Source organism: Xyrauchen texanus, chromosome 20 (assembly GCF_025860055.1).
Source record: "Xyrauchen texanus isolate HMW12.3.18 chromosome 20, RBS_HiC_50CHRs, whole genome shotgun sequence".
In the NCBI taxonomy this organism is placed as follows: domain Eukaryota; kingdom Metazoa; phylum Chordata; class Actinopteri; order Cypriniformes; family Catostomidae; genus Xyrauchen; species Xyrauchen texanus.
In genome coordinates this window covers 40,263,369-40,288,625 of record NC_068295.1, presented here as the reverse complement: position 1 = coordinate 40,288,625, position 25,257 = coordinate 40,263,369, and the positions used below count along the sequence as shown (strand labels likewise).

Sequence of the window (25,257 nt, the reverse complement as noted above, 5' to 3'; positions counted from 1 at the left end):
TACATGCATTATGAGTCAATAATGAACCCCTTTATCATCCCTTAACAAAAGGAACATTCCTGTTACCCATTCAATTTGAAATTCTGTTTGGTAATGCTAAAGAGGCAGACACACTTCAACTTTATAAATATAGTCAACTCAATGGTTCATTGCAGCACTGTAGATTCAGTAAATAACCTTTGTATCAAGAACCAGTTCATTGGTTCTTCAATTGGCTATTTGGTTCTCTGAAGTTTAAAAAGCTGTTAATGTGTGGTTCTTCAGATATGACTAATCTAGGGAGGAATAGGTATAGAATATTTTGTTCTAGCTAGTAAATACAGATACACTTATATAATTTATTATTGGAATTTATATTATGACCAAAATGGGCATTTGTTAAAAAAAAAAATTCAAATACTGAAAAAGCACAACATAATAAGCTTATTCATAATCATATACAAATGAAAGGGCTGTCATTTACCCTCATAATAATTTGTTCTGTTTGTTGGAAATACAGAGGAAACTAGCTGACCATGAAGTTGACTATCAGGCAACGTGCAACTTCCTTTTTTATCAAAATGTGTCTATAACTGTCAAATGAGGTCACACACGTTAGAGACATAAATTCTCCTACTGAAGTGCATGGTTCTCACACTCATCACTCCCTATAGAAGATAAACAGCTATTTTTAGTTATGGAACCCACAACAATAAGAGAGGGATACTTGGTGAAAAAGGTAAGAGATGGAGTTTTATCTTCCATTTCATTGTAATTCTGAGGAACAATAATAGCTTTTCTATGATATTCTGTTGTGTTTGTCATATGGAAGTTCTCGGTGCAGGGATACTCAAGCTTTTTAACTGAGATCCTATGAACCTGATGTTTTAAAGAGATATTTCAACAAATTGCCATTATGTCATCATTTACTCACCATAATGTTGTTCCAAACTTGTATGACTTTCTTCCATTTTGAGTTTTTTTACTTTTGACTTTTTATAACTCCTCCAAGAGCATTAGTCTGATTCGCACCAGATTTGACATGTATCATCTAGAGACCCTCATGACAAAACTTAATGAAAATATTTTTTATATTGTTTAGAAGATATAAGCCAATTCATTTTTGGCCACGGCCCACTTCACTTATCAACCTATATCTTCTGAATGATTTGACGAATCAAAATTATTTTGATATAGTTTTGTCTTGAAGGTCTCTAGATGATACATGCAAAATAGAATGCGAATCTGACAAACAGTTTCGGAGGAGTTAGAAACAGTATGTTTTTTGAAAAACTTAAAATTGCAGAAAAACATGTTTTGATAGACCTTTGAAGTATCTTCAGAGACCCATATTACAAGATAAGCTACTGAATGTTGACTGAAAGTCGAGACTGACCTCTAAACACTGTTATCATCTGCTGACATTTTGTCATTTTTTCCATGAAGTTATGATGCAGCCTGCACAACTTGGTCAATTTTAGGAACGGAAATGGAAATAACCTCCTCCCTTTCCAAAAATAGAATCGCATTATGAAATGCACACTTTTGTCTGTACAAGTTTCATTTTTCTAATTCACATTTTACTCTATAGGGTTCTTTTGAAATAAATAACGAGTGATAGGGTTCTTTATAAAACAGTTTCTGCTGAGAGTGAACTTTTTGATTTCACAAAATGTCCTGTTTGCAGTGAAATACAGGGCAATTTGGGCATCAGGGTATGACATCCAAAAGTGAAGTAGAATTTTGACAACTACACTACGTGTCAGCTAAAACAAAGAACTGAAAGTGACTAACCTGGAAAAATAAAGGTTCAAGAAAATCAGCAGAACATGTTAACCTTAGGTATTACCTTCTGATTCCATTTACAAAACTTTATCAGATAAGAAATATTTGTAATGTCTTCAGCAATAAACTGTTTTGAAATCTGGTGATTCTATGCATTAGCTATGCTTGTTATCAATAACCAAGTAATTATGCACATGAAAATACTGATTAATATTAGGAATTTGGTTTCATTCTAAGGTGTCTTGTAAACAGTTTAACGTAATTGCCATTTGCCAATTAAACCAATATGCTGGTTTCTTGAAATGGGAATAAGACAACTGGCATATGCGGTAATTTTATGTCATACTCTGTTCATCTGACAGACTAATGTGACAAAATATAGGTTACAAAAACATGTGTTGTCATTTTATTTTTTGGCTGCAAATAGTGCTGACATATTGCAAACAGGCTATACTGCAAATTCAGTGTAAAAGGTTAAATGTAAAATGAAGTAAAAAGTTAAATATTTCACATAAGACAGAAGACCTTTAAAATATATACCGATGAGCCAAAACATTATGACCACCTGCCTAATATGCTGTTGGACCTCTGCATGCCAACAAAACAACACCGAGCCGCAGAGGCATGGACTCTACAAGACCCATGAAGGGGTCCTGTGGTATCTGGCACCAAGACATTAGCAGCAGACCCTTCAAGTTCTGTAAGTTGCGAGATAGAGCCGCTTTGGATCGGACTTGGTGTTGGTCTAGCACATACCAAGGTCATGCTCAATCGGATTGAGATCTGGGGAATTTTGAGACGTTGAACAATTCATCACATTCCTCAAACCATTCCCCAACAATGTGAGTTGGGAGTGTGGCAGGTGCATTATCCTGCTGAAAGAGGCCACTGACATCAGGGAACATCATTGCCATGAAGGGGTGTACCTGGTCTGCATCGATGTTTAGGTTGGTGGCACGTGTCAATTTGACATCCACATGAATGGACCCAGGGTTTCTCAGCAGAACATTGCCCAGAGCAACTGGCTTGTCGTCTTCCCACAGTGCATCCTGGTGCTCTGACCCAGTCATCTGGCCATAACAATTTGGCCTTTGTCAAAGTCGCTCAGGTCTTTACTCCTGCCCAGGGCACGGCCTGGGTGTGATAGGCCAATGAAATGGTGTCCACCACCCAGTGGGAAAGCCTCTGTTTGGAGACAGCGTTCCCTTTCCGCTGTCCACCAAAGCAGACAAAGAGCTGCTCAGAACGTCTAAAGCTCTGCGTGCGGTCCAAGTAGGTACGCAAAGCACGTACCGGACACAGCAACGAAGGGGCTGGGTCTGCCTCCTCCCGGCGCAGGGCTTGCAGGTTCACTACCTGGTCTCTGAAGGGCGTGGTAGGAACCTTGGGCACATAGCCTGGTCGCGGTCTTAGGATCACATGTGTGTCTGCCGGACCGAACTCCAGGCAAGTGTCGCTAACAGAGAACGCTTGCAGGTCCCCGACCTTTTTGATGGAGGCGAGCGAGATCAGCAGGGCAGTCTTTAGAGAGAGGGCCCTGAGTCCAACTGATTCTAGCGGCTTGAAGGGGGGTCTCTTGGGAAGCCCGTGAGGACCACTGAGAGATCCCAGGAGGGGAACAGGCTTTGCCGGGAAGGATTTAACCTCTGGTTGCGATAGCAGCAACATACACCTTCAAGGTGGAAGGGGACAGTCTCCCCTCCAACCTCTCCTGCAGGAGCACTGACCTAACTGTGCACCTCTGTGGGTCTTCAGCCCGGGAAGAACACCAATTTGTGAACAGGCGCCACTTCAGGGCGTAAAGTTGCCTAGTAGAGGGGGCTCTGGCTTGGCTGATTGTGTCTACGACGGCAGGTGGTAGACCAGCTAGATCTTCTGCATCCCGTCCAGGGGCCAGACGTGGAGGTTACAGAGGTCTGGGTGCGGATGCCAGAGCGTGCCCTGTCCCTGAGAAAGAAGGTTCTTCCTCAGGGGAATTTGCTAGGGTGGGGCTGTTGCGAGGAGTACGAGATCTGAGAATAAGGCCCGAGTGGGCCAGTAAGGAGCCATTAGGGTGACTTGTTCCTTGTCCTCCCTGACCTTGCACAGCACCTGTGCAAGAAGGCTCACTGGGGGAAATGCATACTTGCGCAGCCCAGAGGGCCAGCTGTGTGCCAGCGCGTCTGCCCTGAGGGGAGCCTCTGTTCGGGCATACCAGAACGGGCAGTGGGAGGTCTCTTGGGAGGCAAACAGGTCAACCTGGGCCTTGCCGAATCGTTCAGTTGTGCTCCAGTACTCCTGCCCGTAAAAAGCAGAGGTCTGTCCAGGGTTTGAATGTTTGGTGGCAGGCGGGGGTGATTGTTACTCGGTGTGTGCCGTGGCGCCATGCTCGTCTCGGGACTCGAGTCTGAATCCAGTGCTGAAGCGGTCTCATATGCATCAACCCCAGTGGCGCGACCGCCGCGGGAGGATGCCATATGCCCCTCTGGAAAAGTTTTAAAGGGACCGTTGTACCTGGCCTGAAGGTGGCGAGACAGTCCATCATTCAGACTGAGTCGGTTGTCCTGAAGCCCCAAGCGGCTGAGGTGCCTGAGCACCTGGTCTCTGTGAGTGCACAGTAACTCTCGGGAGTGGGCCAGTATGAGCCAGTCGTCGAGGTAATTGAGTATGCGGATGCCGGCTTCTCGGAGCGGGGCAAGAGCTGCCTCTGCGACATTCGTGAAGACGCGAGGGGACAGAGACATGCCGAAGGGGAGGACTTTGTACTGATACGCCTGGCCGCCGAATGCGAACCGTAGGAAGGGACGGCGTCGAGGCAGAATTGAGACGTGAAAGTACGCGTCCTTCAGGTCTACCGCTGCGAACCAATCTAGATGTTGGACGCAAGTTAGGATGTGTTTTTGCTGAGCATTTTTAATGGGAGTTTGTGCAAGGCCCTGTTGAAAACTCGCAAGTCCAAGATCGGTCGTAAGCTGCCGCCTTTCTTGGGTACGATGAAGTAAGGGCTGTAGAAACCCTTATTCATCTCGGTTGGAGGGACAGGCTCTATCGTGTCTTTGAGTAGAATAGTAGCGATTTCCGTGCGCAGGTATTTGGCATTTTCGCCGTGTACTGCGGAGAAGCGGACGCCCGCGAAGGGGGGCGGGGGCCTGGCAAACTGAATTGCGTAACCGAGTCGAATGGTCTGGGCCAGCCAATGTGACGGGTTGGGAAGTGAAAGCCACGCATCCAAGCTCCGTGCTAGGGGCACCAAAGGGACGATTATTTTTGACGTACCCGGTGGGGCTTTGCAGCAGGGCGGAGCAGGTAGTATTTGCATTGGGAGGCACGGATGCGTCCCAAGGCTCTGGTGCTGAGAAAAGACTCGAAGCACTTACCTTGCTCCGCACACCCGGCAGGGAGCGGGTTAGTGACTGAGGAGGAGGTCCTGTAGCGGCGTCCTCTGGACTCGTCCAGCGTGCCGGGACTGTTGAGGTGTGTCGGGATTAGGGCTACCCCTGTGCTGATCTTTGAGTGCCTTGGCCTGGTTATTGCTGGAGGGCCATGGCATGCAGGGCGGAAGTGGCGTGTCCGGTGGTGCTGTAGGCTTTGGCTGTCAGTGACGACGTTGTCCTATAGGCCTTGGAGGGGAGTACAGGGCGACCCAGCCAGGTGGTAGGGTTTTCGGGACATAGGTGGAGCGCAACAGCCCTATCCACCTGAGGAATCGCCGTGTACCTGTGGGCCGCTCTGCCGTCGAGGGTAGCGAAAGAGGATAAGCGAATGGCTTTGCGACGTGTGGAGAGGGGTGCAGCTGTGAGCGGCACGGAGCCCCCAGGAACCAGTCATCCCACCGCGATGGCTGTGGGGAGGACGGAGGGTTCCAGTCGAGCCCCACGCTGGTGGTGGCCCGGGCAAGCATATCGGACATCCGCGCGTCAGCCTCAGCCTCAGCCTCAGCCTGTGCGTGCAGGCCCGAAGTTGGCAGCCCAGGGGAGTCATCCGCGTCAGACGCCGCGCTATCCGATGTAGCGGTGAGCTCATCCACCTCAAACTCTAGAGGATAGGCAGGCTGGCTGTAAGGCGAGCTGCTGTTGCCTCGAGCACGGACGAGAGTCAACGAGCGTGCCGGGGGGCGGGTGGTCCGTATTTGCCCGCTTTTATACCTGTATGTCCAGGGGCAGGGTATGCAAATAGTGTCTGCCTAATTCCCATTGGCCTTTTTTCATAGATCAGAGGCATAATCGGCACTCAAGAGAGACCCCTAGTGTCGCTTCTTCGACACAACGTCGAAGTAAGCGACAGACGGGGAACTAATTGTTCGCTTACCATCTAATCTGCCCAGACCTTGACATGTGGCCTTGTTAGGAGATGATCAACGTCATTCGCTTCACCTGTGAGTGGTCATAATGTATTTGTTTCATCGGTGTATATGAAGTATACATCTGACAATGTACAGAACTAGGTTACTACCTGTAGGGGACAGTGGAGACAATAAAAACTATTTTTAATTGTTAATTAAAAAATTATTTTGGTAAAGAAACATATTTTCCAATTGCAATATATCATTGAAATATCTACTTTGAGAAAGACTACATTTAAGTAAAATTATGAACATTACAGTTGTCCCCTGTGACAATTGTACCTAGTCTTGCTCTACTACAGTGTAACACAGTTAAAGGATGGGCAAGGAGGAGGCGAGAACCGGCTTGTCAACATAAATAATATTTTAATGAGAAACTTAAACCAAAAGCACAAACATAAACACACATGACGGACATGCCCGTAATTCTCGCTCTCTCTCGAACCATCGTCACCGGCCGCCTTTATCCCTCGCGCACCTCATCAGGCCGATTGGGGACCGGGCGCGCGATATTCCGACCGGCCCCGCCCCCCTCCGCTCCACATACAGATATTAACTACAGTGTTAGTATTCTAAGCTTGACAATACTAGTGAATTAGAATTCAGTCAGTAATACTCACAATAGTTATTTAAGGTAGACTGATCAGTAAAGTGCTCTTTCGTTCTGCAGGGTACAGTGCTGAACTCATGGAAGGCAGTATGGGTGGTGTTAGCAGACGATGCTATTGAATATTACAAGAAGAAGACAGACAGCAGTCCAAAGGGAATGATCCCTATGAAAGGAGCAGCTATAAACAGCCCGTGCCATGATTTCAATAAAAGAATGGTGAAGCAATCCTGTGGCTCTTATACCAATACTGCTGACTTATCTGGATTTTTATCATTAATGTCTTCAATGTTTTTCCAACAGTTAGTGTTTAAGGTCAGCTCAGCTAAGAACCAGGACCATTTCTTTCAAGCAACCCATCTTGAGGAAAGAGAGCTTTGGGTGAAAGATCTCAAGAGGGCAATCACATGTATAGAGGGGGGAAAGAAGTTTGCCAGGAAGTCAACGCGAAAATCTATTCGATTACCGGAAAATGTTAACCTCAGGTACAACCTCATGATTCCATTTCTTTGGAAAAATCTATCATTCTTTTTAAACTGGTCACTCTATTCATTCTGTTTGTTGTCATTGACCACATTTACATACTGTACATGCACATTAAAATACTGATTCATATTTTTTAAATTTGGTTATATTACAGTTTTGTATGTGTCATGTAAACAGTGTTAGGCAAGTTACTCAAAAAGGAATCTAGTACAATACTTCATTATTACTAATTACTCCTTTAGCTTTGTTATTTCAAAAACACTTTTCACATTATTTTAGAAATGAGTTACAAGCTATGTACTAAAAGTAATGCACCAGTAACTGTAATCTGAATACACAAATGGAAAATTTTATGCATTACAAATATTTTTTACATTTGAAAAGTAATTAGATTACAGTGAACAACTTTGTAATCAGATTAAACCCAACATTGCATGGAAACATGTTAACCCGATTATTATAACCCGATTAAGACTATATTCCAGTTTCTAAATACAAAAATATGTATGCTGTAATATTACAACTACATCATGGAAACACCTTATTCAGAATATCCTCTGTTAATGTATATCTGCACTCATGGCCTACATTTTACAATTCATTGCACTTTTGTGAGCTGTTTTTAATGAAAATTAATGAGTAGATTAAGTTACTGTGTAGAATTGATGAAAATGAATTTGGAATATGCAGATTACATGTATACAGTAATATTACAATAGCTGTGGAGCAAGTAAACATCGGTTTCCAGAATAAAGTACTTTAATCAGAATATGATGTGCATGTAAAACATGATCAATGTTAAATTGCTTGGATAAAAAAGTGGCTGAGATCTGCAATAGCTACAATATAATAAATAAACGATCAAAAAAGTTACAAAGAGTCTGTGAACATTATAAATCCTTTAACACCTTGCCTTTTTCTGTTTTTCTTCAGTGAGCTGTATATTTTTATGAAAGATCAAGAAACAGGGGTTAAAGAGCTGAAGCTAGAGAAGGATAAAAGACAGTTTAATCACTGTTTCACAGGTAAGATACCATTAATGACATACTCTGATCAGGTTTAAGGCACAGTCCAAGATTTAAAATACAAAATGAGCTGAGATTTTTATTTTAAGAATAAATGTGTGATGTATAGGCTTGCTCTTAAAGACATAACAATCAGAGGATTTAGACACAACCCATGTCTTTTGGGGGTGTGCTAAGATCCAGGAGTTTTGATTGAAGGTTCAGAGTTGTGTGTGATGTATTGGGCACTCGGGTTTCATTTTGCCCCAGACTCTGTATTTTGGACGTTGGGCGGTCATCGATATTGAGAATAGACACATAACCTGTGTCATAAGGGGATGGAGGTCGGCTGGAGCGCCCTCATTTCTGGAATGATGCTCGGAGATGGGGAGGGTGGCGACCTTTAAAGAAGAGTCATTTAGAAGACTGGGGAAATTGAACTTTTTTGTGGAGAAATGGGGCAGATATCTGACATTGCTGGATATGGAAGCGCAGCGTAGTTCTAGCGTGAAGACTAGCAGCTGTACATCATCGCACCAATAGCTGGGTAATTCCTAGCTAATCGCATGTAAGCCATTGCTTTATAAGTCCACTCAGTAATTCCTAGCCAATCGCATGTAAGCCATTGCTTTATAAGTCCGCTCACAATCTATCACATTGCTGTTTCGGTGTGCTAACACTGCAACCTCCACCACCACCAGTTGAGCCCTGTCCCGCACGGGTGTAGCAGGCCTCCTATCTCCGGCAGGACATGACGTTTCCGGGTACAACTCCCTCGGACCGCCGGACGGGGCCTACGCCAAAGAGAGAGACATTACTTTCTGTTTTACATTTATCAAATAAATGGCATCTTAAACGTCACTCAAGCCTGCGTGTCTTTCCGATAGAAGTGTGATTATTATTATTATTGTTTGTGTGTGTGTCTCTAATCATGTACTGGGATGTAGTTGGGGACCAGGGAGGGGTTGGGATTGGGAGGGGGAGATAGTTGGGGTTAATTGTTGATTCTGTGTATATATGTTTTTCTGTGTTCGATATGTGAATCAATAAAAAATTGTCCATCAGAAAAAAGAATAAATGTGTGAAAGGAAATGAACAAAAATGGAAATAGAGCCGAAAACAGCACAAAGGTGTGAAGGTCTGCATCAACCACATGCCTATTAATTTATTTTAAAGTTACGTTCTAAAACACTTTTCACAGTATTTTATATATATATATATGTGTAACCCAAGTAATGTAGTTCAAAATAATTAACTTAAACTTGAATGTCAGTAACTGCAATCAGATTACTTGAATCCAGTGGCAGGCCGTGAATTTAAAGTCTGACTTCAGCAGGATTCATGCCATTAAGAAAACACAGTTTCACAATGAATAATGTCGCAGCTAACTAGTAATACCAATTGACATTTTAAAAACACGTCCACACACGAAAACCAGAACTTGAAATGACACTTAATGTTCAAGTAAGCCTAATTTTAACTGCAGCATGACTGTTTTGGGAAATGAACGTCTCCCGAACAGACATTCAAAAATCATCATTATTCATATGAAACAAGGAGGTCTATAATACCTGTAAAAATATATTTATATATTTATATTATTATATATACTAATATTAGCGATTTAAATGTTGCTTGCAATAAATTTCATTCCGTCAGTATACACGGTTAAGCTGCGTTCCATTCAAGTTGGATGTGGGATATTCCTACCTGAAATCTCTGACCAGAAATGCATTCCATTCCTCGATATTCGGAATTGCAGTGCTCCCGTTAGCTTAGCAGGGGTTTGACTCTCATTAGAGATGTCTCCTAGCAACCCAACTGATAAACAATACTGCAGCGCTAGCATTTGTGCTTCAGTTGTACGATTATCAAAAGAGATTGTAATGTTTCTGCAGGCGTTTGTTAAACAAGCTTTAATATCATGTACTCTGGAAACAAACTCATTTACAATATTACTTAATAAAGTGGATGTTTATCACTTACTTTAAAAACAAAAACTTACACTTACGAATTCAGAGTTGAGAATTTCTGCACATGCCTACAAGTTGTTATTTTGACTTCAAGATGCATTCATTGCACTTTTCCTAGTAGGAAGTTGTAAAATCCGACTTTCCGAGTTTAATGGAACGCAGCACTACTTCTCTAAACTTGATCCAACACTGAATTCTCACTTAGAAAACTCCTGATGTTGCTGTAACAAAGCAAAAAGCACTTACCAATTTACTTGAATTAAAATCAGTCCTTTTCTGATTAATAAATTAAGCCATCACACGGTCACGCAGAATATCTTGTGTTTTTAAATCCACAAGGATCTCTTTCTCAGTGGTGATGTGGCAGTGACAGTCGACTCCTCATCAAGATCTCGTGCTCTTCGCTTCCAAATTACGTACATCACTTAAAGCATGATTGTGTCACTCAAGGCCAGCTAGAAGGCTTCAACTGGGACATATCCTAAAGACCACACCCACCAAGGACAAATAAATCAATCTGATTGGCTGATTAATCTGACACTCTGACTTTAGTTGCTCATTCATTTGTACTGTTGAGGGATTCTATAGAAATTCTGAAGGCCTGAGGGGGTGGAGCTCAGACTTTTTTTTAAAGTCGGTGGCAAACATTCAGCATCTTTTATCTTGTTCAGTTATTGACTCAACTGATTAGAGAACGCAGTATCGTTCACCACCGGAACAAGGGAAGTGAACAAGAATGATTCATTTGATTAAAAGTTTCGCTCAGAAATACTGATTCATGTAAAACAGCACTAGTTCAAATCCAGACTATAAATGCAGTCCAGAAAGTAGAGTTGTGCTTGATGCTTTAACTTCTTTTGGAAATATTTTTGCTGGCGGAGAAGAAATGCTCTAAATAACTGGGCAATTTTTGTCTATAGTTTTTAAAGGGCAAGTTCACCCAACATTCTCTTATTATTTACTCACCCTCATGCCATCTCAGATCTGTGCAAACAAAGGTTTTTCAGCTCTGTAGGTCCATATAATGCAAGTGAATGGGTACCAAAAATTTGAAGCTCCAATATGCACATAAAGGCAGCATAAAAGAAATCCATACAACTCCAGTGGTTAAATCCATATCATCAGAAGCAGTATGTTAGGTGTGGCTGAAAAACAGATCAATATTTAATACTTTTTAAAACAAGCTTCCTGCCAAGTAGGTGGCGATATGCACAAAGAATGCAAATTGCCAAAACAAAAGAAAATGTAAGGTGGAGATTAATTGTAAAAAATGACTTATCATGCAGATTCTGAAGATATGGATTTTTTTTTATGGATGAGAAAGTTCATATACACACCAGGGATGGCATGACACTGAGTAAATAATGAGAGAATTTTCATTTTTGGGTGAACTATTCCTTAACTGTTGTATAAAAGCAATGCCAACCTTGCAATTGTGCTACAGCACAATTTTTTATTGCTACTCTTGTTTATGTGATATTGCTTAAATAAATCTGTGACAAAATTTATATACTAAGACACCAACATTTAATAAATATTTAAAGGTGCACAAAGTAATTTTTCCTCATTTTACTCCTAAAGAAATAAATAGTAATTTTCAAACTAATGCATAAAATAATGATCACTCACATGAGATGAAGACTCTATTCATATCAGTAACTTCATAAAAGCTGTTTTATTCTACATGGAGAGGGTCTCCTCATGGGGGCCACTATGTTAGGTCACATGACCAGCCGAAAACAGTACTTTTAGGACACTTATTGGACACTTTCACTCACATATTAAATTAATCATGGCTGACTGTGAATAATTAATTTCTACAATGGAATTGTTAGCTTAAAATGATGGCATTTATATGATATTGCATCCTCACCCCTAGGTGTCATTATGAGTTCAAGATGACATACATAAAAAATTACATGTTCCAGTAGGTTTATAGGCTCATCCAATCGGAATCTCACAGGTTCTCTAATGAATCTTGAATAGCGAGCAAATAAAAAGTCGAGATTAAAATGAATCTTTTGCAGCTTTTTGTCAAGTAACCTAATAAGGTGCTGGCGACAGCTACGCTGCATTAGCTGATTTTATTCAAGTCAAATGTAATATGAATGAATCAACCTGACTGCATTAGGCTATTCACCAACAAAAGTCTTTATTAAGGGTTGATTCAGACAGAAATAGGTCCTTGTAAAGGGGTCAATGGAGAGGAGGCGAGAACTGGCTTGACAATATAAATAATAGTTTTAATAATAAATTTAAAAGACAAACCCACACATGATGGACAAGTCCGTAAACTATCTCTCTCTCGTCGCACCACCTTCTGCCATCGGCCTTTATCCCTCTCGGGGGCTTAATTAGCCTGATAAGGGACAGAGTGTGTATAATCACGACCCGGCCCGCCCTCCGCCCTGCCACATTCCTCTCTTGTTCTGTCAGGCTGGGGAGCCCCTGTCCTGACATACACCCCCCCCCCCCCCCGGTCTGTCGGCAGGTCATCCCCATCTACCTGGACGAGGGAGGGGACAATGGGAGTGAAACAGAAATAATTCAAATGGGGGGGGGGGGTACGTCCTGTAACAGTGTATTACCACCCCAAAAAAACACAAAAATTTCAACGAGAGGGAAAAGGCCAATGCAGAGCGGCAGTGAGAGAGAGAGAGAGGAGAGAGAGATGAAAAAAAAACAAAAAACCTACTCGCCGGTTCTCTGATACACCGTCGCATGGTCCTCGATTACTTCTCCACCCTCTCAGGCAAACGACAGCTGCTTTTCTCTGGGCGGACCGGAGTCAGAGCCACGACACCCCGGCGGTCAGAACGCCCCTCCGCTTTCTCGGCGACTCGTGAGGACACTCCTCCGCCCCTGGCAGCGGCCGTACCGCTCCAGGTGGTCGGGGAACACTTCCCTCCTCCCCTCCGCGTTTCTGGGGGATAGCAGGGCTCTCCTCCGCCCCTGGCAGCGGCTCCATTGCTCCAGGCATTCGGGGAGTCCAGTCCCCAATCGCCTCATGGAACGGCGGCCGTTCACCGCGTATGAGCGGTCGGTCTACTACCTCCCCCGGTGGATGGCAGTGGTGCTCCCTGGGTGGACGGCAGTGTCGAGGACTCTGCGACGGGCATCCCTCCTCCTTCCCGGGCTTCGGCACCAGTGTAAAGGGGTCAATGGAAAGGAGGAGGCGAGAACCGGCTTGACAATATAAATAATAGTTTTAATAATAAACTTAAAAGACACAAACACACACATGCCGGACATGTCCGTAAACTATCTCTCTCTCGTCGCACCACCGTCTGCCATCGGCCTTTATCCCTCTTGGAGGCTTAATTAGCCTGATAAGTGACTTGGTGTGTAGAATCACGACCCAGCCCCGCCCTCTGCCCTGCCACAGTCCTTAATAAAACCGCATATTTACGCTTTGTATCTTTCCGCACCTCTCAACGTATCTCTGATGTTTCTCTTAAATGTTCCTGGGAGAAATAAAATGAACATACAGGAAGATTATAGAGGTATAAAATTGTGTGCATAGCAAAACCTAGATCATTTGGTTTTGGAAGGATTTAATGACATTTACATTTACATTTATTCATTTAGCAGACGCTTTTATACAAAGTGACTTACAGAAGAGGAATAATAAATCGTAAGTGATTAATGCTGCTTAGCACAACAAAGCAAGTCAAGTGGGTAACCGAAACAAAGGGTTGCGCGAGAATACAAATCACAGAAAACAAACGTGACTTCAATATACCGTAAACAAACAATGCTAAACTTTAGCAATATATATAATATTCTAAAATAAGTTTTAGGGTATTATTTTTTAGAGACAGCACTAGGTTTACACACAATAGAAAACGACTCTAAACTTAGCAGTGAATACCCTAGGACAAGTGATGCGAGTTCACCACACTACAACACAGTAAACAAACAGCAAAAGTCTAGTGATGAATACTACTCTAAAACAAAGTGAAACAATGAAATAAACACACACTTACGTGCAACGGCAGACTCCTGTAGATAGATCGCTTCTCCTCATGAAAATTTCAGATGCAGATTTTGGTATCTTTGTCAACATTGTTGAGATATAGAGGAGACACATGCCAGATTACTGGGACCCTTTTCTTTGGAAGAAAATCTGGAGAAACTGGAGACTTACTGTATTTATGACTTATTAACAAAAACCAATTTCCATTTTTTTTTCCTTTGGGAAACACAGGAAACACAGCGGTCGACTGGTTGATCTCTCAGGGAAAGGCCAGAAACAGAGCTGAGGGGTTGATGCTGGCCACTGGACTGCTCAATGAGGGCTTTGTGCTGCCTGCTGGAGAGCTATCCAAAGAAGGGGCAGAAAAAGAAGCAGAATGTGTTTTCCTGGATCAGATAGATGCTCTTTATTATTTTGTGAGTTATCAAAATCCTGAGCTTCAAGAATGTGTCTGAAATGCCGTACTGTCAGAGTATGTACTCTATTTAATGGTAAAACCGTACGTTCTTTAGGTATGTATGTGAGTAGTATGAAGTAGGAACATGGGTATTGTCCCATGGCCCAAATATATGATGTAACAACAACAACCATGAAAATTATTTACTCTGGTTTTGTTAAACAATACAAGGAACAACTTTTTGGTATATAGCACTTACAAATGAAAAGAACCGTTTGACTCGCAGTTCTCTGCAGTTTCTTTTAAATACAGCATTTTGAACATGACATCTCAGCTCCCAATGGATTATGGGATAGTAAAGTGTACTGTGGGTATTTCTCGTTTACAGTTCTCTTACGAGAGGTTCTCTCGTATTGCGTAAGCTAGCTTATGCTACGGGAAAGATTCATCTTTTCTGAGATATTGAAGCCAAAAAATGATCCTTAATTTTGTATCCATTGTCAACGCAGTGCGGCAGCTGCAGACCTTGAGCCGGGCTAGCTAGCGAAGCTCATTGGTTGTCTGCGGCAACTGCTGCAGCCTATAGAGCGAGCTTGGGCGAACTCGCATCCAATGAGAGGCGTCCGCGCTCACTGCATCAAAGCCCGCCAAAAGGGCGTGACTAGAGTGCATATAAGCGTAGTTCAGTAGGCTGGAACCCTGATTTTCATCTCTTCGGCGAGCTCTTCGCATCACTGAACCGGAAGCCGCGTCACCGTTCGAGGGGCATCAAGCAAGCGTGGACAGCGCTCGAAGAAGCCGGCCGTCTTCGCCACCTTCAGCCGTCCTGCGAGCTATGCCATCCGGCGACGTATCCTTTTAAAAGCAAGCTAGTTCTTAAAGAACTTCACAAAAGAGTACAAGCGTCTTTTTAAGATGCCTCGCTCCACTTGTGCCTCATGCCGCTCCTCTCAGCACCGGAGACCGCCACATCATCTGCGCTCTCTGCCTGGGACTGGGGCATGCAGAGCTCGCCCTCGCCGGGCGGATCGCGATCTCTGCGAGGAGCTGCCGATGTCGACCCTGCGGGCTCGACTCGAGCGCTCAGGACCGAAGCAGCCGCGCCGCCTTCCGTTCAGCAGCGCAGAAAAAGCGCCGCTCTCAAAGGCTGCCGGAAACAGTGGTAGAAGCGATTGCCTCGCCGGAGCCCATCCCTCGAGCATCGCCTTCACCCTCCCGCCCACCCGGGACGCGCAGTTGCCGCCGAGCGGCTGCTCTGCTGCCATCTCGGACGAAGAAGCAGAGGATAAGGGCTGTTCCATCATGGCTTCGGACAGCGAGGAGTGGTCAGGCTCACACGCCTCCTCCTCGGCCCAGGAATCCAGCAGGACCCGCGCCGGAGTCGAAGGGGAACTAATACGACTGGTCACCGCCCCTTGAGCAGGCACCCAACAGACTTGACGGCTGCTTTCTACAGAGCCGCCGCCGCGCATCACCTGCTACCCGGGCCGCTCCCTTCCTGCCGGAACTCCACGCCGAGCTTTCCAAATCATGGAATGCGCCTTTCTCGGCCAGGGTCCGATCCCACGTCTCCACCTCTCTTGCTTCGATGGGCGGCGCCACTGAGAAGAGCTACGCTTCCATCCCTCCGGTCGAGGATCGCGGTAGCAGCACACCTTTGCCCGCCCTCCGCGAGATGGCGGTCTAAACTAGTGCTCCCGTCTAAGGCCTGCAGAACAACTTCCGCCTGTGTTGGCGCGCCTATTCCGCCGCCCGGCCAAGCTGCATCTGCTCTGCACTCTATGGCCGTCCTACAGATCCTCCAAGCGGACCTTCTGCGGGAGTGGGATGAGGAAAGCAGGCATCCAGAGGCAGTTGCAGACATACGGAGTGCTACGGACCTCGCCCTCCGGCTACCAAAGCTGCAGCCCAAGCTATAGGGAAGTGCATGGCGGCTGACTGTGACCGAGACATCTGTGGCTAACGCTAGCCGACATGGGAGAAGCAGAGCTCTACGTTCCTCAACGCACCGCTCTCTCCATCCGGTCTCTTCGGCTCCGCGGTGAGTGGTATCATTGACCGGTTTTCAGAGGTCCAAAAGCCACACAAGCCATGAATCTCTTTCTGCCTCGTCGCGCTAGCTCCTCTGCAGGCCGCCCACGTGAGCCTCCTGCACGAGCCTCTTCACAGCGCCCAGCTCAACAAAGCCAGACTTCTCAGCGTCGACAGGGCGGCCGCCCTCGATCAGCGCTCAGACAGCCGCCGCAGACCGCCGCCCCGCGGGCCTCGGACTAGAATTGCGCTGAAACCTGAACAACCGAAGTCCTCCTAGCTTTGTTGACAAAATGACGGATCAGTCCCGCTGCGGCGGACCACCGTCAAAGCTTAGCCCCTGTCAGTCCCCTTCCTTCAGGCTACTACAGTGGTAGATTCAGCAGCCAACAAGCCGTTGTTAACGCCCGCTTGCCTGCGCTCAAACGCCGTTTTCACGGCGACCCAAATAAATCTGGTAAAGAGCAAGCATGCCATATGTGTAGAAAATGTGCCCACAACCCAGTGTTCACCTCTACACACAAGCATTACACATCCCGTGTCCATACCAGAGAGCAAACATGTCTTATGTGTAGAAAATGTGCCCACAATCCAGTGTTCACCTCTACACACAAGCATTACACATCCCGTGGCCCTATCACGGCACACTCGCATAAAGCGGTTGCGAACCGCTCGAGTGTTAGGGTTAATAAACGCACCCACGAATCCGTGCGCGTGCCCATTCTCTGGCCGCTCTGTCACACGACCAGCCTTATGTGTAGAAAATGTGCCCACAATCCAGTGTTCACCTCTACACACAAGCATTACACGTTCCGTGTCCCCATCAGAGCACACTCAAAAGCGGTTACGAACCACTCGAGTGTTAGAGTCAATAAATGCGCTCACGAATACGTCGCGGCGCCCATTCTCTGCCCGCTCTGTCACACGGCCAGCAAACACTTCTCTGTATGTAAGTCCCGTGCCCGTGACTATGATTGCGTATCACTTAACAGACGTGACTCTTTCCCCATTCACCTCAATCGGGAAGTCACTCACAGAACAGCCTGTCCATGCTGTCTGCGAGCAGTCCAGCATAAGCACAGTAAGCGCGCTCACACGTTCTGTTCAGCGCGCTGTGTGCGGCAATCAGAGCGTTTTGGCCACTCACCCACTACCATTACGCTTCAAAGCGTGGGAAGATATTCCAGGGATATCCGAATGGGTGTTAAGCACAATAAAACAGGGCTATTTGCTACAGTTCGATCGCCGTCCTCCTCGCTTCAGAGCGTGGCTCGAAACTACTGTGAACACGGAAGCAGCATGCATGCTTCGTTCAGAAATAGCAAACCTTCTGTGCAAAAGGGCCATAGAGAGAGTGCCGCCTCCCTGAGCGAAGTCGGGGTTTTACAGCCGTTATTTTCTTGTCCCCAAGAAAGACGGCGGCCTCAGACCAATATTAGATCTCAGGTTTTTGAACAAAGCGCTTGCAAAAGACCGTTCAAAATGCTTACAACCAGCAAACTCCTCGCGCATGATGCGCCAGGGGACTGGTTTATTTCTCTCGATCTGAAAGATGCATACTTTCAGATTCAGATAAATCCCGTCACAGGCCATTCTTGAGATTCAGCCGACGGCCAGGTTTATCAATACACCGTCCTTCCGTTCGGCCTGTCCTTAGCACCCCATACTTTCACGAAGTGCATGGACGCTTGGCGCTCCCACCTCTCGTGGAGTCAGGGTTTGCGAATTCTGAACTATTTGGACGATTGGCTGATTTTGGCACAATCACATACGGAGCTTCTGTCTCACAGGACAGTTCTCCTCAGTCATCTGAACAGTTTGGGCCTTGCAGTCAATTGGACCAAGAGCTCACTACAGCCCAGTCAGACAATTTCCTTCCTTGGAATAGAACTAGACTCAGTGGCAATGACGGCTCGCTTATCTACACAGCGCGTGCGCCGTGTGCAGCGACTAGCAGCGTCATTTCAGATGAACAACCTCACACCTCTGAAGAAGTTTCAGAGAGTGCTAGGCTACATGGCCTCAGCCGCAGCAGTACTTCAACTGGGTTTACTGCGCATCGCCCGCTTCAGCATTGGCTAAACACCCGGCGTCTCGCCGGGCTTGGGCCACAGGCCGCCAGCCAATCAGAGTGACTCAGACCTGTATTTCAGCTCTGCAGCCCTGGAGAGTGGCCGAGTGGTATCAGCGGGGAGTGATGATGGGAGCTGTATCTCGCCGAAAAGTCATCTCGTCAGACGCGTCCAACACGGGTTGGGGCGCGGTCTGCAAGGGCTCTCCGGTTTTTGGCCTATGGTCAGTTCAGGAAAAGCTCCTTCACATAAATTGTCTGGAAATGATAGCGGTCAAGTACGCCGCGGCGCTTCCTCCCGATCATTCAGGGTCACCACGTCCTGGTCCGCTCGGACAACAGGTCTGTGGTATCCTATCTAAACCGCCAGGGCGGTGTCAGATCCAGGAACCTCTTCCATCTGACGAAACGCATACTGAGTTGGTCCCAGCGCCACCTGCGCTCGCTGAGGGCGACGCGCGTGCCAGGCCACCTGAGCGACGGCCCAGACAGACTGTCCAGAGACAATATTCCCCAGGGGAATGGTCCCTGCACGCTCAAACAGTCCAGACGTTATGGCGCATATTCGGCAGAGCAGAGATAGACCTCTTTGTGTCAGAAGAGAACTCTCACTGCCCAATATTTTTCTCAGCGAGGACGCAGCTGGCCCAGGACTGGCCCAACCGCCTGCTTTACGCCTTCCCTCCCATCTCGCTATTGCCACAGGTAATGCAGAGGATCAGGAAACGCGCCACTCGGTGCTCCTCATAGCCCCGCTGGGAGAATCAAACATGGTTCCCGGAGCTTAGGCAGCTGTCACTGACAGCGCCGTGGCCCATCCCAGTGAGAGCAGATCTCCTCTCGCAAGCTCAGCGGAACGATCTGGCATCCCCACCCAGAGCGCTGGGCTACACGCGTGGGTGATCAACGACTACCCGTCGCTTTGCCAGAAGGAGTAATAAACACCATCATACACACTAGAGCCCCCTCCACGAGAAGACTCTATGCGTCAAAATGGTCTGTGTTTTCAAAATGGTGCACCGACAGAGACCTGGACCCACGGACATGTGGGGTGTCGCCGCTGCTCGTGTTTTTACAAGAGCTGCTGGATAAGGGCAGATCCCCATCCACGCTCAAAGTGTATGCGTGGCAGCCGTCGCGGCGTTCGCTGAACCCCTGCACGGCCAGTCACAGGGTAAAAGCGAGCTGGTCATCCGGCTTCCTCAGGGAGCTAGAAGGATGAACCCTCCGCGCCCCCATCGGTTCCTATCTGGGACCTTTCTATAGTTCTCGAAGCTATGAAAGCCCCCCCTTTCGAACCGCTTCAATCCGTGGATGTGAAACACCTCTCACTTAAAACCGTTTTTCTAACTGCCCTATCATCAGTTAAACGGGTGGGAGACCTGTCAGTACTGCGTGTCTTGAGTTTGGACCAAGTGACTCCAAGGTCATTTTAAAGCCTAGACACGGCTACGTCCCCAAGGTGGTCGGTACTCCTTTCAGAGCACAGATCATTTCCTTGTCGGCGCTTCCAGCATCTGATAGCGAACGCGACGCCAATCTCCTTTGCCCAGTCAGAGCACTGAGATTGTATACTGCGCGCTCCGCATCTTTCAGAAGCTCCGAGCAGCTTTTCGTTCGTTCGGAGGGTGCACCAAAGGTCTCGCCGCCTCGAAACAGACACTGTCCAGATGGATAGTGGACGCTATTGCTGCAGCGTGCTGGCGTCAAAGACCTACCATGCCCGCTAGGCATTAAGGCTCACTCCACTAGAAGCATGGCCTCCTCGTGGGCATGGTCCAGCAGGATTTCCATTCATGACATATGTGTGGCAGCGGGCTGGGCTTCCCCCTCCACCTTTGTCAGATTTTACAATCTGGAAGTACCCGCTCTGCAGGCTAAACTGCTAGCGGTTTAATACGCTACAGCTCCCCTGGTGAGCTGCATTAATGGGACACAGTCCACACAGACCGGCACCGCCACTCTGTCTATGTGCTTATGTACTACACACACACTGGCCCGCACTCTTGCCGGCCAAATATTAATTCCCCACTCACAAGGGCTCCCCGGGTCCCCTTAATTCCCTGGGGCTCATGCAGTGGATGCTTGGCGCGACGGCGTTGACAAAGGGTTCCGTGAGCGTAAGCTAGCTTACGCAATACTGAGAGAACCTCTCGTAAGAGAATGAATCGGTTACTAACGTAACCTCGGTTCTCTCTAGATGAGGAGCGAGTATTGCGTAATCGCCGCGTGCTTCGCGCCACAGCGATTTTTCAGCTTCATTCAATGAAAACCAGGGTTCCAGCCTCACGAACTACGCTTATATGCACTCTAGTCACGCCCTTTTGGCGGGCTTTGATGCAGTGAGCGCGGACGCCTCTCATTGGATGCGAGTTAGCCCAAGCTCGTCTATAAGCTGCAGCAGTTGCCGCAGAGCAACCTATGAGCTCGCTAGCTAGCCCGCTCAAGGTCTGCAGCTGCCGCACTGCGTTGACAATGGATACAAAAATTAAGGATAATTTTTTGGCTTCAATATCTCAGAAAAGATGAATCTTTCCCGTAGCGTAAGCTAGCTTACGCAATACTCGTTCCCTCATCTAGAGAGAACCGAGGTTACGTTAGTAACTGATTCGTTTTATGAATACTGAGGATTCGGACATACTTATCCATTGGCATACTATATAGTAGGGAAGTATGCATATGTGTTTTGAAACCTAGTGAGCTTGCCTACAAAGGCACCATTGTAAAGCATCAAAGGTGCTCTCCTGACACAAAGCCTGTACCAAAAAAGTAGATAGCAGAATTGTGCCTAAAATCCAAATCATTACCTTATGAGTTTTCATTTCAGCTATGTTTGTTTTGTAACCCTAGGTATGCAATTGACATCAAGGCAGCTCACTAGATTTGGAAGTCAGCCATATTATATTCCAGTATGCTACAAATCTATTATGGGGTGAATTTACATGTATATAGCACTTGCAAGTGTGAATGAAGTTGCTCTTTTTGAAGCAGAAGTGTTTGTTTGTTGAATTGCAGGCAGATAGTGGTTTCTTTTGTGAGGGTTACTCCAGTGATGAGGATGCGATCATGAAGGAGGAGTTTAGAGGTGCAATAGTCAAACAGGGCTGTTTGCTGAAGCAGGTAAGACATTGCACTGCTCTAACATACAGTATAAAGAGCAGTAGTTAAAGTTTGATGGTAGCAATGACCTGCTAATATCTCTGGGCATTGACATCCACACCGGTAATTAATTGCAAGGTTCATTCAGCTGGTTGTCGGTTGGATATTTGTGGCCTGTTGCTAACAGAAAAAATAAATAAATCTAAAAAAACCTGTCAAGGTCCAATATGTCCATAACATATTTCAACCCAAAATAATGGTACAAATTTGCATAAAGAAAATTAAGCCTATTTTCGAATTTTTAGAACATAATGCAAAATAGTGTATGCACCTTAATCTCATTCTCGTTATCGTAATGCGTCCAGATTTTTTACTTTTTAGCTTTTTGGTAATTCCTATCATTCCCAATATTGATTCTTAAGCCGGCGTCACACAAGTATATTCCAAACAAATCAATTTTATCTGAGCGTGTCACACTTAACAACTTGCAAAAATAAAATCAAGAGTGCCGCATGAACATAAATAATTGTAATAAAGTGATTTAGGATGTGATTCATGGAGTAACTTTACCTTGTGAATGTGTGTGATTGTGTATATATCCACTCTGGGCTTGCTGTAGAAAGTGTATGTCCAGATGCAGCTTCAGTGTGAAAATAATTTACTGACTGTTGTGCCTCTGCTTTCTGATTTCATTAGTCATTTTAGTGTAGGAGAACCCCAGGAAAACGCTTGGTGACAGAATCACTGTGGATTACAATCTGCATTTGTGATGATATGTGGCCCAGAGCTATCACTGATGAAAATGCTCAGATCAGCATGATGTCTTGTCAGATCTTCAGGAAAAGAAGAAGGTCTTTGATCACTTGATGTGCCGCCCCAGCAAATTAAAAAACATTTCTATCATTTTTTATGTGCTTTCCCAGTTGGATAAACGACCTCCTGGTGGAAGTCTCTAATGCGCTCTCCGTCTCTCACCTGGACACTGGATAGCGATTATGTAAATGAACATTTTGCATGAAAATCTGATGAAAAATTTGGCAAGCGTGACTCTGGCTTTAGCTATTCAGTAATCAGTATTTATAAGATCATGCAATACAGTAATTTTAGAGGAATGTAACTGATATGTAAAAGTCAGGATGCATAACGTTAATTTGGGAATTGTTTTTTTACTTCATTTTCATGAGAATTTCACATTGAAAAAAATTCTTAATGGTTAGACTCCTAAAAAATTATTTAATAACTAATCGATCCTCCTTTGGCAGCAATAAAGTCAACCAAGCATTTCTAGTAGCTGCAGATTAGACCTGCACAATGTTCAGAAGAAATGTATGACCATTCTTCCTTACAGAACTGCTTTTTATAAGTCAAAGTAGCTCTAACCCACACCTCCACATCTTGTTTCATTAACTGGATGCCAGGTTTGTCAACTCGTGACACTATTTAGATTTTGTTGACGTTATTAGCTTAGGGGTTCAGATACTTCTAACCTACACTGTAAATGTTTGAAATGATGTATTCAATATGTACAAGAACAAAACAATAATTTATGTGTTATAATTTGAAGATCAAACCAGATTTTAAGACAAATTTGTACATAAATGCAGTAATTCCAAAAGTTAAAACTAATAAAAACAAAAGACTCTTTTAATTATGCAGTTATTACTAACTTGTACAAACAAATGCATCAACAACAATCAAAGCAATGGCATGCACTTTACTGAAATGATGAACGGTGCAATTTCACTAATACATTAGAATAAAATGAACTTATGCGCATGGCGTTCTAGAGATCTCCCTTGATTAACCTAGAGGACGACGGGCTACACGGGCTACACACACACACACACACACACACACACACACACACACACAGTGACCTAAAGGGCATTTGGTGAGATTTTTTCCAGATACAACATACAGTAGATGTCCTCAGACACTCCTTACTTAATTCCTTGTTTTTTTCCTAAACAGGGCCACCGGAGAAAGAACTGGAAAGTCAGGAAGTTTGTCATCAGAGATGATCCTGCTTATATCCACTACTATGATCCCACCAAGGTGAGCACAGTTCTGTTATTTAAGATTTTTTCCCTTTTTTGTGCTCATGTAGAATTAAAGCCTTATACTACTTGTCTGTCTCTCTCTGTAAGGGTGAGGATGATCTGCTTGGTTCCATTCACCTGCGTGGATCAGTTGTGACTGCAGTTGAATATGTGCCTGAAGGTATGACAACAAGCCAATGGTGTCAATATATTATAAATGAATGATAAAATATAACATGATGACAACAGCACACTTTAATGCATAGTAATGAAACAGCATCCAGTGCTTTAGAAATATGGCATTGTGTAAATTATAATGACACAAATTGGCTAAATTTCACAAAACCTGTCCCATACATGTTTTTATTAGGGCTGCACAAGTAAAATAATAATTGATGATTATTTCCCTTGATATTGTAATTCATTTAGAATATAATTTACCTTAAATTACTTATTTTGGGTGGATCAAGTGCACAGAAAGTGAGCAACGGACTTTAAATTGCTAAAGAAAATAACATTATGACACAATATGAGTAGACCTACACACAGTATGGCTTTATTTGGCACGTTTCACAATTAGTTAATGTTGACAGTTGTATTGTAATATTGATTCTTTTTTAGATTAATTGTGCAGCTCTAGAAATAATTAAATATATATATATATATTTTGAAAAATAAAATAAAGCCAATTGTTAGGTCTATCAATATTTTTTGCATCGTTTATGTTTATCAACATTATTTACTATGACAATTAATGTAACCCGCACACACACACACAAGACGAGACAGTCACAATGTCGATGGGAAACTGCTTTATTCACAAATAAAAAAGCAGGCAAAAGTACAAACAAGGGCAAATCCAAATGAGAATGGTCAACGAGAGCGGGAGGTCGAAGCCGGGGAATCAGAATGGAACAAAGGGGCAAATCCGGGAGAGAGGTCGAGGAAGGCGTGGGGGTCAAAGCCGGGGTAATCAGAATGAAAGCAACGAGATACTAAACAGGGGAGCTAGGGGAACACTAGAGTTGGCAAGCTAAGGGGTAAACAAGAGGAGTACAAAACTAGACGAGACTAGCGGGGGGCGAAGATGCGGGGTAAACTAGAACACAATAACCAACCCCCGTGAAACGGATGTGCTGTGGTATTTATAGGGGAAGGTGCAGGTGTAAACAGTGAAAGGTGACGAGACGAGTGCAGGTGAAATGAATAAAGGGGTGATTGAGACGAGTGCAGGTGGTCATAATGTTCTGGCCATAGGAGCGTGCATGAGAGCCCGAGGGGGGAGATAGCGTACGAGCAGGAGAGCACGAGGGAGCAAAACGAGCATGAGAGCTCGGGGGAAGAGATAGCGTACGAGCATGTGAGCTCGAGGGAGCAAAACGAGCGTGCAAGCTCGAGGGGGGCGGAACGAGCGTGTGAGCACGTGGAGGGAGTGTGTGCATGTGCGACGAAAGCGGGGATGGGGCAGAGGAGCGGGGTTCGTGATAGT

The 25,257-nt window shown here is 45.1% G+C and overlaps 1 protein-coding gene across 1 annotated transcript in view; it reads left to right on the top strand.

Annotated features, from left to right (window-relative positions):
- The first annotated feature begins 581 nt into the window (after nucleotides 1–581).
- Nucleotides 582–25,257, top strand: part of LOC127660547 (pleckstrin-like) — a 29,995-nt gene continuing 5,319 nt past the window's right edge. Inside the window, exons 1-8 of the mRNA XM_052150867.1 lie at nucleotides 582–718; nucleotides 6,756–6,911; nucleotides 6,996–7,177; nucleotides 8,112–8,203; nucleotides 14,363–14,547; nucleotides 21,646–21,750; nucleotides 23,701–23,784; nucleotides 23,877–23,949. Of these exons, the coding sequence (XP_052006827.1) occupies nucleotides 677–718; nucleotides 6,756–6,911; nucleotides 6,996–7,177; nucleotides 8,112–8,203; nucleotides 14,363–14,547; nucleotides 21,646–21,750; nucleotides 23,701–23,784; nucleotides 23,877–23,949 (919 nt within the window). The 5' untranslated portion in view covers nucleotides 582–676. The remainder of the gene's footprint in view (nucleotides 719–6,755; nucleotides 6,912–6,995; nucleotides 7,178–8,111; nucleotides 8,204–14,362; nucleotides 14,548–21,645; nucleotides 21,751–23,700; nucleotides 23,785–23,876; nucleotides 23,950–25,257) is intronic.